Here is a 17,114-nt window from a genome sequence, read left to right as displayed (position 1 = left end):
AGCAACGTCACCGTGGTTTATACAACCACCAAATGATATGGCGGATTCTCTAATATAGGGCACACTTTTAGTGAGTTATTTTGCTAAATGGTAATGTTATTAAAAAGATAATGAAGATCGGATTAACCAAGAGATGCTTTTCAGTCGATCAGATTTAAGGAGTTGCAAATAAGTTTATAAAAACCCCAAAGAACCTAAAGAAATTAACAGCAAGCAACCCAAACAATGGCTTACGCGAAGTTAATATAACATTGAAACACAAAAACAATATTTTAGATTCCCATCCCAAAACGCTTATGTAACGAAACAGAGAACAAGAAAGGTGAGATCGACCCAGTCTCACCGAACTGACTCCTAGCAAGCATGATAGAAGCACCTGGCTCACGCCCCGGAGCTCTGCTGGAAGAGGACGTCAATAAAACAAGCCCAAGCTAACACATAAGTTCGCTAGAATGTAAACCTGCTTACTACACCGCTTACTTTTAGTGAGTTTTAAGATCTACCTATACCCCCAAGTATTATTATAGAAATATGATGCATACGTATAGAAAATCCGAATAAAGTTTAGGAAGTTTGCACATGAAAACCCAAAAAAGCAAATATGAATCCGACCGTCCATGCCGATTGCTTTCATAAGCAAAGAGCGGTTGGAAACCTCTTTTAGGGACATTGCAGAGAAATAGATATTGAAAGTTCATTTCATGAAAATGGCAGAAATATTGTTCCAGAGGAGCAAATGTGTACCACTAGAAATGCGAAACTGAGCTGTGTGATGGGACATCACAGATCGTTCTCGAGCTGATGAGGAGGCAGAATATTGAAGACGTTTGTATAAGGACTCTGTAGAGTTGAATTCCAATGTTGGTAGAAGCAGAGTAAACATAGCATGGACGAAGAGGCTGTTGTTTAGGCTGTGAAGAGTATAAAGGGTGTTTGCTAGTAAGTGTGCAAGCACATGTAAAGAGCTCACTGCACTTTTCAAGATCCAAGAGAATTAAGCAAGCTCACAAAGAGTCTGATATAGCGCGTTTAAATTTAGCTCTTTCAATGTTCAATAAACGTTACATAAATTTAGAAACTACTCAAAACTGATGGTAAATTTTTAATTTGTTACAACAGCATTATATCTGTTTTTACCAAATTATAATTTACACTTGAAGACTGAGGCCTCCTCTGGTTACTAACCTCCAGTTGATTTCAGCATGGCCGGCCGTTCCATGCTTCAAAACTTACTTATTCTTCCGTCTTCTTTTCTTCGAACTCGGTTCTTCTTCTTCACCATCATCATCATCCACCATCTTCTTCTTCTTGCTCTTACTCTTCTTCTTCCGGGAAGACTCTTTCGTAGTAACCTTACCAGGAGTGTCAACTAGCACAGGAGTATTGTCTCCGTTCACAGCATCCCCTCTAGGGAACGAGCCTTCCTCGTCTTCTTCGAGTTGCCAGTTGCAGAAAAGCCCACCATTGCTTTTGCCGTTAGCCGACATCGGCAATGGCTCTCCCGCACCGGGAAGCAAGCTGTTGAAAGTGACATCCCCGTTTTTCCCACCTTGGCGCTCTAACAGAATCCGGTCTGGTCTGATTATAGTGCCGAGAATGCTTCGGTTCGGTCCTAAAGCTAGAATAGCTTTCGTGTTTGTTAAAGTGGACAAGGCCATTGAAAATGCTGATCGAATCTGTAAGAAAGAACTTGTCTTTTAGTAAAGCATATGTCCACCTTGTTGAAATTATGTACTTCTCTGATAGATTAGAGCAGTGAAGAGAACCTGAAAGTAGTTGAATGAGCTCTTGCCAATGTCATTCTCTGGTGTCTGGTTACCCAAATAAGAACCAAGTTAATACTGTTTGTCTGCTAAATTCTAACGCTGCTTGTGTTCATACAAAACCAAAGCTCGAAAGCTAACCTGTGGATCCTCGATAGAGATAAGCCCTGGACGGGCTGGGTTCAGGAAACTGGAGAGACAAAAATGAAGAAGACAAAGGTAAATTCGCCAAAAGACGCAAAAGGTACAGGTCGCTGATGTCTCAGGGAGTTGAGATAGCCAATAAAGATGAGAACCAAGTAAACAAACACTCCATTGTGGGTTTAGTGAGTTTACCCTTTGTTGGACTTTGAAAAGAAAGAACCTCCCTTCCTGCAAGATACACCCACATCTGCGGTGTTTAATTTTCGCCCATAAAAGTCGAAGAACTTAACCTACAAGAAAGAACGATATTAGCCAATACAATCAGAAGCTTCGAGTCGCAATGACAAGAACATACCAAGAGAACTCCCAAGTTATGCTCTTGTGGGCTTCGACCATCTTTGAGGTACTGTTTCATTAAATAAACAAAGGTACAAAGAAAGTCCAGTTTAGAGATTTTTTTCCTCTTTTGTTCGGACGGGGAATGAAAGATCTAGGAATGTGAAACTCAAGTGACCAATGTTACCTTGAGAAAAGCGATGAGCATTGCTAGAAGTGCATATGAACCAATTCCACCACTGTACACCTGCCAAAAACATTAAAAGAAAATTATTGAATGTTTGGGACTGGGAAAGGGGATGGTGTAAAGAAAAAGAAAAAAGTAAACTATTTCCAGACCTCATTGAGTTCTCTCTGCTGTAGAAATACTTTCAGAATTAGACACAATGGTCGTAAAGGAGGCAACTTGACTACAGCATCCTGAAAAATAAGTCAAAAGATTTACCGTGAGATCTTCACACATAATCGAGAGACATGATAAGCTGGTAAAGAAGTATTATTCAGCTGAAATCACAAACCTGTATAAACTCAGCTGCCTTTGGTCCATTCTCCATATCAAAACTGTAAAGTAAGTCAGTGACAAATTTAATAACTCACAGTAAATAAATTCACATAATAGTTCATTCAAAGGGTCGTGTGTGGGTTTGTATATATTTGCTGAACCTTAGATCAAATGAAATACTGCTTTTCTTCTCGACGAACTTGATAATTGGTACACGAGCCTTAGCAATCACCTGCACAAATGAGAAAGCTAACTATGAGACAGTCACTCTGAGATGCTGACATGTTATAATAGAAAGTCAAAAAAAAATACCAGAATATTCTTTGCAATCCCCCTTTGTGACAATGCTCTGGAGAGTGCTTTCAGACCTAGTTGAGGATTTGTGATACCTGACTCCAAAATGACCACCTTTATATACAAGCCAAAAGTTGAAAAAAAAAAAAGAATCACTGTTAGGATAAAATAAGAGTTATCAGAGAATCCACCAAAAAAAAAAAGATGAACACTTACATCGATATCACTTGTTGGTAGATAAAGCCCTGTCTTGTATGATCCAAAAACTTCTACCTGGGACAGAGAGATTAACACTTTTGAATTAACCTCTAATCAGTGAGAAAGCTTAAAGCTTTTCATATAAAGGACTAAATGGGCACCTTGCAATCAGGCCAGATATATTGAATAACACTTCTAACACTATCCATTGCTGCATCACGCTGCGCTTTCTCATCTAGAGTTGGTAAGAGAAACTCGCTGAAATCAACTATCTCTGCAAAGAGAGAAGCTTTTCAACACCGATAGAGAATCAATGCTTCAACAAAAAAAAAAGGATTTGTTTCTCTCTCTTTTTTTTTCTACATTATATTACCTTTATGCAGTTGAAGCATTGGGATCTTGGAACAGCTGTTCTCGTTAAACCAGTTAGTCTCTAATCTGGGCTCTTCAGCTTCTTTGTCTTTCCTCCTCTTTCTGCTCTTCTTCGAGGCCACAACCGGCGTAACAAATTCTTCGCCGTTCTCCTTCTCCCCGGCGTCCACGTCCAGTGAGAAGAAATCAACCGTCTCTGATTCCACCGGCGCTGTGTCGACGGTTAGATCAGAGATCTCGTTGCGGTAAACAGAATAGTTGTGAGATTCGTCGTGCGTTGCTGGAGACTGGTTCCAATCTGAGAGGCTAAGTGGAGGAAGAGCGTCGTATACGAAAGCCGGAGCTTCAGACTCCATTGGAGATTGATGGAGGTTGAATCTGGGGTTTAGGGTTTCGCCGCCGCCGTGGATGATACAAAAAACCAATAAATAATGTGTCCGAACAGAAGAAGGAAAGTTAGGAAACAATGGGGAAAAAGAAAATAATTAAATAAATAATGGTTTTCTTTCTGCATAAAACCCTCCGACCAACGAGAAGATAGTCGGACCGGTTTAGTTTGTTTCTATCGAATTTTAGGTAGCCTCGGGTACCGATGGTTTATGATTTTTGTAGAAATCGAACACGATTCGAATCGGTTTATATTTGGTTTAGATTGGATACTTTCTTTCACCAAATTAATTATTACAACTAAAAATATATTCGAACGAGCTAAATATTAATTCAAGTAGGTGATTTCCCGTATATAAATTTTTATTATTAATATTAGGGATTTTTTTCCGGGCTACGCCCGGATTTATTCAAATAATATTGTATTTAATATCTTTATTACAGTATATTACTTCTATGTTATAAAAATATAAATAGTAAATTGAATTATCAATGAGTAAAACTTGTAATTTTTTAAAATTCTAAAATATGTATAAGATGGTGAACAAATGCGAAATGAATAAAAATTTTGTTATACCTTAGTTATTATCTAAAATATTTTTTCTTGCACATGGGTTATTAAAAAAATATATTATTAATCTCCACATCATATATTTCTTTGTTATATGTATTATTTATATTATATTTATTTATTTTATTTATATGTTATTTAATATTTTATAATATATTTTATGTGTTAAATACACTGAAAATACACTGAAAATTCTATGAAAATATTATTATTACTATATTTTTTTGTCAGAATTTTTTTTTGGCATCTGTCAGAAATTATTATTACTATACTATATGTTTAGTTATAAACAAAAAAAAATCTTACAGTCTAGCTATAGTTTAAATATTATTCTGGATTACAACATAGTATAAAATGATAATCAAAATATTCTCAATAGATATTCATAATTTATTTTAATATTTTTATTATATATTAGTTGGTTTTAAAATTACTATTTTAATAATACAATCAGGTTATTACGCTGTTATTAAAATTGAATTTTATATACTAATTACGTGAATTTTGAATATATTTTCAGTCCAATACTACGATCCAAAAAAAAAAATTATGATTTTTTCCATTTCCAGTAAAAACATTATACAATCTTGTACTAATATCACAAATTTAAAATATAAATGATTTCTAATTCGATATAGCCGTATTATTTTAATTTTTATTAAAAACAATTAGTGATTTAGACGATTAGTTTTTTTCTTACTTCGAGTCTTTAATATTTGTTTTGTTAAACTTCATACACTATTTTTATTTTCTTCATACATAAATTTAGAAACATTTGTTGGCCATTATTATCTAATGTGGTATTAGTTTATCCCCTTTAATGGGTTCGTCAAATTTCTTTAATCTTAAACAACTTCCAGAGCAAGTTAAACTGGTCTTACAAAGACGATTAATCTTGTTGGTGTCTTTAGAGAGGTGGCCAAAGCTCATCAACTTTTTTTTATCTTGCACATTCCGTTTAAAGGCCAAGTAATGGAAATAGTACAAAGAACTCTACAATAAACTAACATGGTGGAATTGAGACAAAACATAGTTTTTACGATAATAATACGATCATGTTCTGCATATTACAATTCTAAACTGTATCACAAGGAATTGTCAACATGATTTACTCACTGAGCTAGTTTGTGTCTATTTGTCCTCTTTAGCGCATCCAAAGGCTTGGCTACCATTTTTAATGCCTTCTTTACCGTCTTCCTCTCTCTTTCTTGCAGATCCTCTAACCACAGCATCATGGACTTCTTCATGAGCGATCTATACTTTGTCTTCTCCAAAAGTTCATCATCACATTCTTCAGGAAGCTCAGTACCTTCCACATTCCCTGTCGCCGGCTCACAAACCCCAGTTTTCTTGCACCATCTTTTGATGTAATTGTGGTAGACATGATCTGTCTCTTCAAAGCTACCATTTTATCTTTTGGCTAACCTGCTTTATTCAGCTAGTACTTTACTTCCTCCACATCTTCCATCTCGTCTTTTTTTTTGCATATGTTCTCTAGCAGAATGAAATGAGTCTGAAACAAAAATATCAAATATGGTCACGTCAGTCAGGTTCATCAGCTTCCAACTGTCAAAAGTACAACAAATGGATTCTCAGAATTGACCAATAAAAAGTTGCTTGTGAGATGAAAACAAAGGAAAACCATCGCAAAAACACCTGATTGTAAGAGATTAGAGAGCAAACCTGATTGTAACCTACAGAAACGCTTTTCTTGATGCGTTCTTTCCCACGTTGCACCTAAGAACCGTGCCACTTGGTGTAACTGAAACTTCCAAACCAACTTCTTCCTCTCATATATTAACCAACCCCAAACACATATATGCCAATCTAAATTTTATAATAAATTTTAAAGAAGGCACATTCAATTAGATCAGAGTCAAATATTTACATTTTCACATAACTAATGCTCATCTAGACTCCCATATACTACTAAAAACAACATGCTATATTCTTCAAATTTAATTATGATTTATGAATATGTCAAATCCCAAAATTAGTCATTATCATTTACAGGAACGTAAGTTATTGAACATAAACATGGCAGCATCATCGCTTACTGAATTATGGGTCGGACCTTGGATCAGCATAGTGAGAGACGTACTTGTAGACTGCACACACGATCACCAAATATCTCTGCTGCACGGAAAATATAGATATCACACATCTCTACCCTCTGGCATTCTGGAACTTTTTTGGTGGCTTCTTCATAAACTTTCATAGCTTGTTTGGCCAGACCATAATCCTCTTTCAGCTTGGCATACTGAAGGTATAAGGTTCTGACATACATCATCTGATGGAGCCTAAAAGAAAGATAAGAGAAGTTAGATCAAGTACAAATCGATAGACAACAAAAAAATAACCTTTAAACCAAAAATATTGCGTATGAAAGATAGATTAGATTACCATGGAAACAGCATGTTCAAACAACTCTATTGCCCGCTCCAGCTTTGTCTTCCCATATCTCTTCACAAACTTTGTAAGATATAAGTTACCATATGTCTTTAACATGAAATACTTGAATATCTTCAAAATTGAATCTCATCAATTTTATACAAATAAACTTTATATACAAATTAAACAGAATCTACGTCTGCAACTTATATAAGATAATAATCACATTGTATACACTATTAAGCTCTTACCTTATCAATTATTGCGAGAAAGGAAAGGGACGATAACGTAAGGGAGCTAGAAAGCCTCAAGATACTTGGAATAGGCTTTGTCCAGTCAGTTTCGCAACTCTCAACCACACATCTATCAAATAGCTCCAACAAAATGGATTAACTGGGACAGTAGTTCTGATCCGGCTGATTTGGCTTTCAATAAGCAAAAATAAGATGAAACTGATCGAAGGACAAAACGTTTGACGTTTGGATGTACTCACTCATAATTAAATATGGCTGTCTTTTTGTTGTTGTAAATGATATTGCCTATTGGACCGAGATACCATGAATCTGTGATAGAACATATTATGAAATCATTAACACATCAGTTCATCACTGATTCATAGACCTAGCATCTCTTAGTTCTGATAAAAATCTATAAGCAATTAAATAACTGTGAAGTAGAAAAATTGTTGGGAAGAAGAGATACATAAACAGAGAATAGGGCTAACCTTTTGTCGGAGAAGTGCATGTCGAAAACAGAACATATTCATGTGAAATAAACATACTATATAGATCATTCTAAATAATTTGGATTACAACTACACATAAGCAAGAACAAAAACAAAAACGATAAGAACAAAAAAAATCAAATAAGATTAAGATGTGACCGAAGCCAATAGTGTATTTGTGGTGAGTGATCCTGTAGCATCAGACAATAGAATGAGAGAAATTGGGGGAGTTGGAACGATAACGTAAAAATTGGAAATAAAAGATTGAGTTTAATGCGTAGTAATGTGGAGGTGAATTAACCACATGGAAAGAAAGAGTTACAGCAACGTCTGATTTTTAGATGCTAAAGAGGCAACATGATGAAGGGAAGGAGGAGATGGTTTTGGTTTTGGTTTTGGTTTTAAAGTGACCCAATTATAATATTATTAGCCCATAATAATTTGTTGCAGATACGTTGGCCCATTTTCTTACATGTGACATGGCAAGTGGATATGAAATATTGTATTGTGATTGGTTGATTTTTTAATCTGAGATGGCATCCCTCTCCATTGAGCATATCTCCCTTTTAGTATTGTTAGATTATATAATTTAATTTTACTTATTTTGTAATTTACATTGTAATTAATATGCATAAATTGTTTAAATAAGATTATGTTATTTCAATTAGATTTATGATTTTGGATATATGATATCTCGTTTATTTAGTTATTATTCAGGTATATCTGATAACATCTACTTTTCGATTCAACCAAAATATTTTTGTTCTATGGATTCAAAATTTGATTAATTTTTATTAGCATTTAATTTTATTATTGTCTTAGATTTTTAGATATATTTTAGTAAGATTGTGTATAATTTAGCATATGTTGTTTTAAGAATCAAATAGTAAAAATAAACTAAAATGTTAATCGTTTGAAAGTTACATAGAACAATGATAGTATTTTGAAACCTCATGCATATATATATATATATATATATATATATATATATATATATATATATATATATATATATATATATATATATATATATATTACACAGAAGAACTTAATTGTAGTAATTGGTTAATATTTCTATAATATTATTTGAGAATTTCACATATATATATATATATATATTAATAATGTTGAGTTATTTTATAATTTATGTTTATAGAAATATTACTATAAATAATATATTATTATTATTTTGGTTAAAATTTGGTTTTGGATATAAGAATTTTTATCAACCCAGTTACTCATTTTCTATGTATATTGTATTATATATATTTCTTCAAATTAAAGTAGAACTATTTTTAATCTAACTCAGTTAAATAAAATTATTTGTAACAGTTTTGTTCTTCGTTTTAGATATGTAAGTATATTTTCATTTTTAATAATTTGGTACATCTTGATTTGAAAAAATAAAAATAGAAAAGATAAACTGACGATTAGCACGAAGATGAATAAAACACATAACCGACAAAATTAAAAGAAAAAAGGGAAATTGCCACAAATACCACATTCATAGTACCACTTTTCATGTTTACACTAACCACTTTTACACTCACTTTTAATGAAGGCTAAAATACAATTATACCTGTTAGGGTTAACTAATATAGACTTAGGGTTTAGAGTGAAGGGGTGGGATAGAATTTTTAGAATGTGAAATTTATGATTCTAATAAATATATAAATAAATACTTAAAAAATATATAAATAAATTTAAATAATAGTTTCAAACATAATTTTCGTTTTTCAAAAAGAAATTTGAAAAAAATAAAAACAAATTCAAAAAAAATTCAAAAAAAAATAATTTTATAAAAAAGTTTGAATTTGAAAAAAGTATAATTCGAAAACATAAAAAAAAAATTTAAAATATTTTTTTTACTTTTTTTTATTATTATTTTTATTTAAATAATGATTTATTATATATATATAAATAACAAGGGCATAAAAGTCTTTTGCCACTTAATGAAGAAGGTATTTTTGAAAATGTCTCATTAGTGGTGGTAAAAATGAAAAGTGGTACCATAAAAGTGGTAAACATGTAATTTCCCCTATAATATAACCTTAAAAACTTTAAATCGGTACATTTATATAATTTGTAATTTAAATTAGAAAATATTTTCAAATTAATGAAAGATCTTTTTTAAACAGTAAATATTGATATCCAAACAAGATTTTATAATTTAAAAGCGTATAGAAGCTCTATTGGATTTCTTAATAACACTATTGGATTTTATCAAATCTATACAGCCTAATCTTCATAATCGGATAGTTGTTATACTAGACTAGGATCGTGTCCGCGCTACGCGCGGATATTGGGTGAAGTTAAAATTTGTGTATGACCATAGTTGTGGCTATTTCTGATTGTTGTTAAAATAGATTTAAAGCAATTATAAGAAGGAATATATGACATTGAGTTTTTTTAAGATTGATTATTCATTTTTTATGCGAATGAAGTTGGAAGTCAATCGATAGAGATGTAAAAGTAGAAGGGAGTTGATGTTTTTGGTTGTGTATAGTGGTTTTCTGTAGTAATGGAAATTAAATTAACGTGTTGAAAATTAAAAATATGTAAAAGTACTTCGTAATTGAGATATTGTTTAGCATTATGGTGTTTTGAATTTGGAAATAATCTTTTAAAAGTGTGTTTAGGTCTTCCATTAATAAACTAATTAGAAATTTTATGAATTACATTGAAAAAGGGCCCCTTGAAAAAAACTTATGAACTAAAAAACCAGATAAATTGATCGAAAATTTAATATTAAGGTTTTGTTGTGTTATTTTCGTAGTATAACCTACCAAATCAAACTATCTCTACTCTTGATTTTGTACTTAATAGTTAAGATGTTTTGTCTGGATTTTGGACAATTGATTTCTTGGATTCCATAGAGGGGTGATTGGGTTCGTATGTGTTCGAGAAGTCTATAAACGCACAGTAAAATCGTAATTTTGATTTACCTCCAGCAGGTGGAGGATAATTGTGGTTTGATTTTACCATCGTGTTGAGGAAAACGACCCTTTGACGAAAGAAATAATTAGAAAATGAGTCAGCGAAAGAGAGAGATCTTGAAATGTGGAAATCCACTGATTGAGTAACTTACACGTAATAGTTGTCTCCGCCTTTCTTCTCGTTGCAAATTTCGGAGTGGAAGATGATGTGAATGTTATGTGGAGCTGAGGTTGTTAACCGGTTTGTATCAAATTTGCAATGTTACTGAATGTATTCGTATATTTTGTTGATTTGTATTGATGAGACAAAACATTTTTTTGAACTTTCAGTGCAGCCGGTGATTGTGGCAGGAGATGTGCTACTTGCCTTTCTGATATTATTGTCTATCGAGAAGAACATTTAGGTATTATAATCTGTTGAAGATTCTTATATTTAATGTGATACGTTTAAAATTTGAAAATCTTGTGTGAATTGAAATAATTAGTTACAGTCATCAAATTGAAGCGAGAGAGAAAAAAAAAACAATCCGATAATAAAAGTTCATAATTTTTCTTTGTTCATTACTCTTTGTCTTTGTTTTAAGGAGAAAAGTAACAAAACAACATAATAGGTTTTGAATTGTATAACCAAGATTTTGGTGCAAGAACAAACCACTATATAGTTTAAACAGACTTGGTAGATGTCTATAATCTTTTTTTTTTTTTTGAGAATTTTAATTTTAAAGTAAATATTAGGAGCTATATTAGTCTATATTTTGATCCACGCTTCGAAAGCACGAGTTTTTTCGGTTAATAAAAATGTGATACGAATAGTATTTTTGATTATGATTTATATTATTAAGTTATTATATAAAATATTTTTAAAAAAATTATGTAATTTGTCAATTCTTTTATTTGAAATTTTGTGTGTTCATTCTTATCTCACAACATCATCTTTATATTTTTATGCATTAGAAGTTAAATTTGTTGGCATATTTTAGACTAATTTAAAAATATATATTTGCAGGGGTTACAAAATATATAGAATATAAATGTAGTTTCTAAATGTAATTAGATTTCTTTAAGTTGGACACAACTTTTATTAACTGGACATGTTCCTAATTTAATAGTATTGACTTGAATTAGTAAAACAAATAGGGATTTTTACCACTATAGATTTTCTGGTTCATATATGTATTATTTATTGTAAAGTTCATACATATTTTTTTAATAATAGTGCTTTTAAAAAACAATTGTTTGCTTCGTCGGTAACTGTCATACATGCGTGTCACACGGTATATAATTTCAAACATAAACATTTTTAATCTATATCCCTGGATCTATATTCAATGGTCTTATTGATTATTAAGACACATTATAAATTTGAATCCGTGAAGTTCAAAGAAGAAGAAGGACAATCTTGTTATCAAAACAGATTTCAAAGATATTGGATTATGCTGGTGTTGGACCAAAGGATTAGTATTAGTATTATTATTAGGGTTGTTAAATTCGTAATGATGTGGAGGTATGATTGGATGAGAATATTTCATCCTATGTGGCACCTCTAATTGAGCTCTAAATTAGTATCTTTTATATAGTAGGATTCTAATTTATTTTCCTTTCATAAATACTTAAACATTTAAATATTAATACTTTTGATATGATATCGCATTATTTAATATAAACAGCACGCATATACTAACAACTCTACTATTTTTCTTATTTTTTTATTATAAATAAAAATCAGATAAACATGGATACAAAGTCGATTACAAACCCGATTCAACTAAAATTTACCTAGATTCAAATATTATAATACTAGCTTCGCATCAACCACCTACGACACATTCCGCTAGACTATTCCAAAATGTAAATATCATTTCTTAATGCTTTATTATATATTAAATATAAATATCATTAGACCAATTTATCGATGTAAATTTAAACTATATATACATACTTTGAATGTAATTGTGTAACCAGGAGTTTTCCTGCGCCATGCGCAGAATTAGTAATTTTTAACAAAACATTTTTTATTTCAAAAGAAAATTTTGATTTATATTTCAACATTATTAATTTATATTTGGGTAAATTTTATGTTTACCACTTTGATGATACCACTTTTCATCTTTATCATCACTAAAAAGACATTTTCAAAAATACCTTATTCATTTAGTGACAAAAGACTCTTGTGCCCTTGTTCTTTATGTATATAATAAATAAATGTTTAAATAAATAAAAAATTTAAACCCTAAACCATCAAACCCTATTTCGAAATTCAAACCCTAAACCCTATAACTCAACTCTAAACCCTAAACCATTAATCATAAACCCTATATTTTTTTTGAATGATCATAAACTTGTATTAATATGAACATTTATTTAATATTATAAGAAAATACACATTATTTTAAAACCATATGAGTAAAAAATATCATTTAATAATAAAACATATATATATAGATTATACTATATACCATAAGATTACATAAATATTTTAATATTAAAACTTTCAATGAATTTTCAAAAACATTTATAAATTATAAACTTATTAAAGATTTCACATTGAAAATTTTGTTATCGATGATTTAAATATTCAGTTATAAAATGATATGAATGATCATAGAACTGTATGATTATAAATTTTCATTTAATAAATGACTATATAAAATATACTATTCTTAGAAAAATAGGTTGGTCCATCTTGACTTACATTATATTTTTTATTAAACTAACTATCGAATTGATAAATAATCTACCAAATTTTTTTTTGCACTTTCCTTAATTAGAAGCTACAAAATTACCTAATATGATTAACGTATATATGAAAATTAATTATTATGAATAATAAATATTTGATAACAATTTTGGTATCTTAGTTCTTTTTTTAATTTTATATTATTGAAAGATATTAAAAAATCACATTAAATATATAATAAAAACATTTATATTTTTTCTTATATGTTATATTTGAATTTTTCAAAACGTCTATATATTATTAGAAATTTGAATATTCCCACTCTGAAAATTTTGTGATCAATAGATTATTTTTTGTTATAATAAGTTACAAATGATCATAAAATATAACGCATATGAATTTTTATTTAATAAATATTCAAACTAAATAATATATATATATATATAAACACTAATGATTTAAAGCAACAAGATTGGCTGATCAATTTAGTCGTCCAGTTGAAATCTTTCAAAAGTATGTGAAAGACTAAAGTCAAAGTAAATATGGATTTAGAATAGTAGTTATATTTTACTAACCAAATACCGAAAAAACCGAACCGAACCAAAACCAACCCGATATCCGGGTTGAACACCCGTAATCCAAATGAAGACAAACTATTGTTTCATTCTCAAAAATATAATAAAAATAATAACTTAATCTCGCGCAAGGCGCGGATCTTATCCTAGTTTATCGATGTAAATTTAAACTATATATACATACTTTGAATGTAATTGTGTAACCAGGAGTTTTCCTACGCCATGCGCAGAATTAGTAATTTTTAACAAAAACATTTTTTATTTCAAAAGAAAATTTTGATTTATATTTCAACATTATTAATTTATATTTGGGGAAATTTTATGTTTACCACTTTGATGATACCACTTTTCATCTTTATCATCACTAAAAAGACATTTTCAAAAACACCTTATCCATTTAGTGACAAAAGACTCTTGTGCCCTTGTTTTTTATGTATATAATAAATAAATATTTAAATAAATAAAAAATCTAAAAAAATAAATAAAAAATTTAAACCCTAAACCATCAAACCCTATTTCGAAATTCAAACCCTAAACCCTATAACTCAACTCTAAACCCTAAACCATTAATCATAAACCCTATATTTTTTTTTGAAATACGAACCCTAAACCCTTAACCATCAATCCTAAACCCTACATTTCTTTTAAATACGAACCCTAAACCCTGAAACATCAACTCTAAACCCTAAACCCCGAAACATCAACTCTAAACCCTAAACCCTAAACTTCAACTCTAAACCTTAAATCATCAACACTAAACCCTAAACTATCAACACTGAACCCTAAACCCTAAAAAGTAAACTCTAAACCCTAAACCCCAAAAATTAACCCTAAACGCTAAAACATCAACTCTAAGCCCTATACCCTAAACCTTCAACTCTAAACCATAAACCCTAAAACCCTAGAGTTGATGTTTTAGGGTTTAGATTTGAAAATTTAGGGTTTTAGGGTTTAGAGTTGATGTTTTAGGGTTTAGATTTGGAGGTTAGGGGTTTTAGGGTTTAGGGTTCGAATTTCAAAAAAATATAGGGTTTAGGGTTGATGATTTAGGGTTTATAGTTAATGTTTTAAGTTTAGATTTAGGGTTTAGATTTGATGTTTTAGGGTTTTGATTTGAAGGTTTAAAGTTTAGGGTTAAGGGTTGTTGTTTCGGGGTTTAGGGTTTAGAATTGATGTTTCGGGGTTTAGGGTTTAGTGTTGATGATTTAGGGTTTAGAGTTGATGTTTTAAGTTTAGATTAGTTAACCTTATTTTTTGTCTAAGTTAATTCAAAGGTTATAAATGTCTTTTAACTTTAATTAAAGATGAGTGTAAAATTGGTTAGTGTAAACATGAAAAATTAGTATTTTGAAAATAGTATTTTTGGCAATTTCTCTTTTCTAATATCATTTCAGTACTTATGAGTTATCCGGTTTGGTTTGGTTGCCTTGTTTCTGCCGCCGTGAATTTTGTTAAACCAAGTTAAATTAGTACTGACATTAGGTAGAAACCCTAGTTAGTGTGTCTTGCCATGAAGGCTTTTCCAAGTTGTATCTCCAAAACTTAATGGGAAAATCCCACAAAAAACCTTCAAAGTGTCAAGTACTTCCACTTTAAACCTCCAAATACTATGTTTCCATAATAAACCCTAAAACTGACAGCATTCTTAACAAAAACTGTAAAAGTGGCTTACGTGTTTTGTCTTATATTTGGATAGACAGAATTATAAACTCTGTTAACGTCGTAACTAACTCCGTTTCTTTTTGATAAAACATGTGCTTTATTGTAATTACTTATATTTTTAACAAATCATATATCTATTTTATTCCTCTATTTCGATATGCAGCTCAACTGGTTGGTGTGTAACAGATTTTTGACTTGATTTTCATGATTCAGATTCACCCAAAACGTCAACCAAAACCAAGAAAAAATAAAAGCAGTCCATCAGTTGGATCAAGCTCTCAGCCGTTACAAACAGCTCAATCAAGTTATGCATTTCCTGCTGCTTCTAGTGCTCCTCAGCAATCTGTCCCCTCCAACCAACCAGCCAAACATGTGATGCTTTGAATAAAAAACTGATTACAAATTGAGAAGAAAACTTTGTTAGGTCTATCACTGATTCACAACCTCCAGAATAAAAAACTTTGAATAGCTGTGATGTTGTTTCTCCTTTTTTGGTGACTCTTACTTTATTTCGATTGCTATCGTAAGAAATACAATGGAGTAGTTGAATTTAATTTTTTCTTTTCTTTTTAACATACGAAGGCCTCGTAAATTTTGAATCACAAGATCAAAATATTAAACTATTCTTACTCTATTTTGTCTCTGGGTAGATTTTTATTACTTTATGGTTTTCTATTTTTCAGCAATTTGTCATTTATACGAAACAAGTAGTCTCCAATTATATGAAATCCCCTAAAAGCTTGTTCTATACACTCGAGCAATATCTCTGTTTCAATGAAAAACGTTGAATCTGTTACTTAGTGAGCACTTGAAAGCTTTTACATATCGAAAAAGGAGTGCTCTCAAAAGCTCTGTGTTCTTCCAGTGGATACTCCAGCCATCCGTACTGTCTGTTTCTTTCTGTAGTATACAGCTGATCCGCTTACAAGTAACAGTCCTAGCATAAACGCCTCAAAACCAAGAACTGATACTCTCTCCTCATTCGCAGGAGGAAAACAGCTTCTATAAGTTTTTTAAGACTGAGACTTCTAGGCTTTCGGTGAAGAGTCATCACGCAGATTCCTCTGTTTCACAAATGCATCAACAACATCTTCGTCACCCTCATCATTGACATTAGATTGATCCCTTTGTTGAGTCTCTTTTGCATCTTTCTTGTCTGAAGCTTCTTCTCCTCTTACCTCTATGCATTTAAAAGGAATTCTATAACCCGTTTCACTGCAACGATACTTCTCTTTTCTCCTTTCAGAGGAATTGCAAGAAACACAAGGACCTGAAGGAGAGCATTCGAAGGTGACGTTGCTTCCCTTCGAAGTTTCTTTGAAACCTAGAAGGAACCTACGCAACGCTTCTCGTCTCTTCGTTTCTGTTCATGTGCTCTGGCAAGAAACGATGATGAAATTGCAACACCGTAGGCGAAGAGGATGATCATATAAAATGGAGATTTCAGAGAAGCCATCTCCTTCGTCGTCGTCGTCCTATTGTTTTCTCTTTAAAATATTTTATTATTTTCAAAACATATACGATGGTTCTATTAAAATATAAGTAATTAAAATAAGGCACATGTTTTATCAAAGGAGACGGA

At 31.1% G+C, this 17,114-nt stretch overlaps 1 protein-coding gene and 1 pseudogene across 1 annotated transcript; both read right to left on the bottom strand.

The window, feature by feature from the left end:
• Positions 1–994: 994 nt before the first annotated feature.
• LOC103844845 (terminal nucleotidyltransferase 4B) lies at positions 995–4,164 on the bottom strand. Its single transcript, XM_009121670.3, has 13 exons — positions 3,611–4,164; positions 3,399–3,511; positions 3,256–3,312; positions 3,058–3,153; positions 2,907–2,977; positions 2,762–2,804; positions 2,583–2,663; positions 2,431–2,490; positions 2,263–2,313; positions 2,100–2,197; positions 1,905–1,953; positions 1,767–1,811; positions 995–1,676 (listed from the first exon to the last, which is right to left on the bottom strand). The coding sequence occupies exons 1-13, from the start codon at positions 3,963–3,965 to the stop codon at positions 1,230–1,232; spliced, it is 1,566 nt and encodes a 521-aa protein (XP_009119918.1). The 5' UTR covers positions 3,966–4,164; the 3' UTR covers positions 995–1,229.
• Positions 4,165–15,688: 11,524 nt separating this feature from the next.
• Positions 15,689–17,012, bottom strand: LOC117128943 (annotated as a pseudogene).
• Between the last annotated feature and the right edge of the window lie 102 nt (positions 17,013–17,114).

Source organism: Brassica rapa, chromosome A10 (genome assembly GCF_000309985.2).
Source record: "Brassica rapa cultivar Chiifu-401-42 chromosome A10, CAAS_Brap_v3.01, whole genome shotgun sequence".
NCBI lineage: Eukaryota > Viridiplantae > Streptophyta > Magnoliopsida > Brassicales > Brassicaceae > Brassica > Brassica rapa.
The sequence above is the reverse complement of the archived record's forward strand: the minus strand, read 5'-3'. Positions and strand labels throughout refer to the sequence as shown.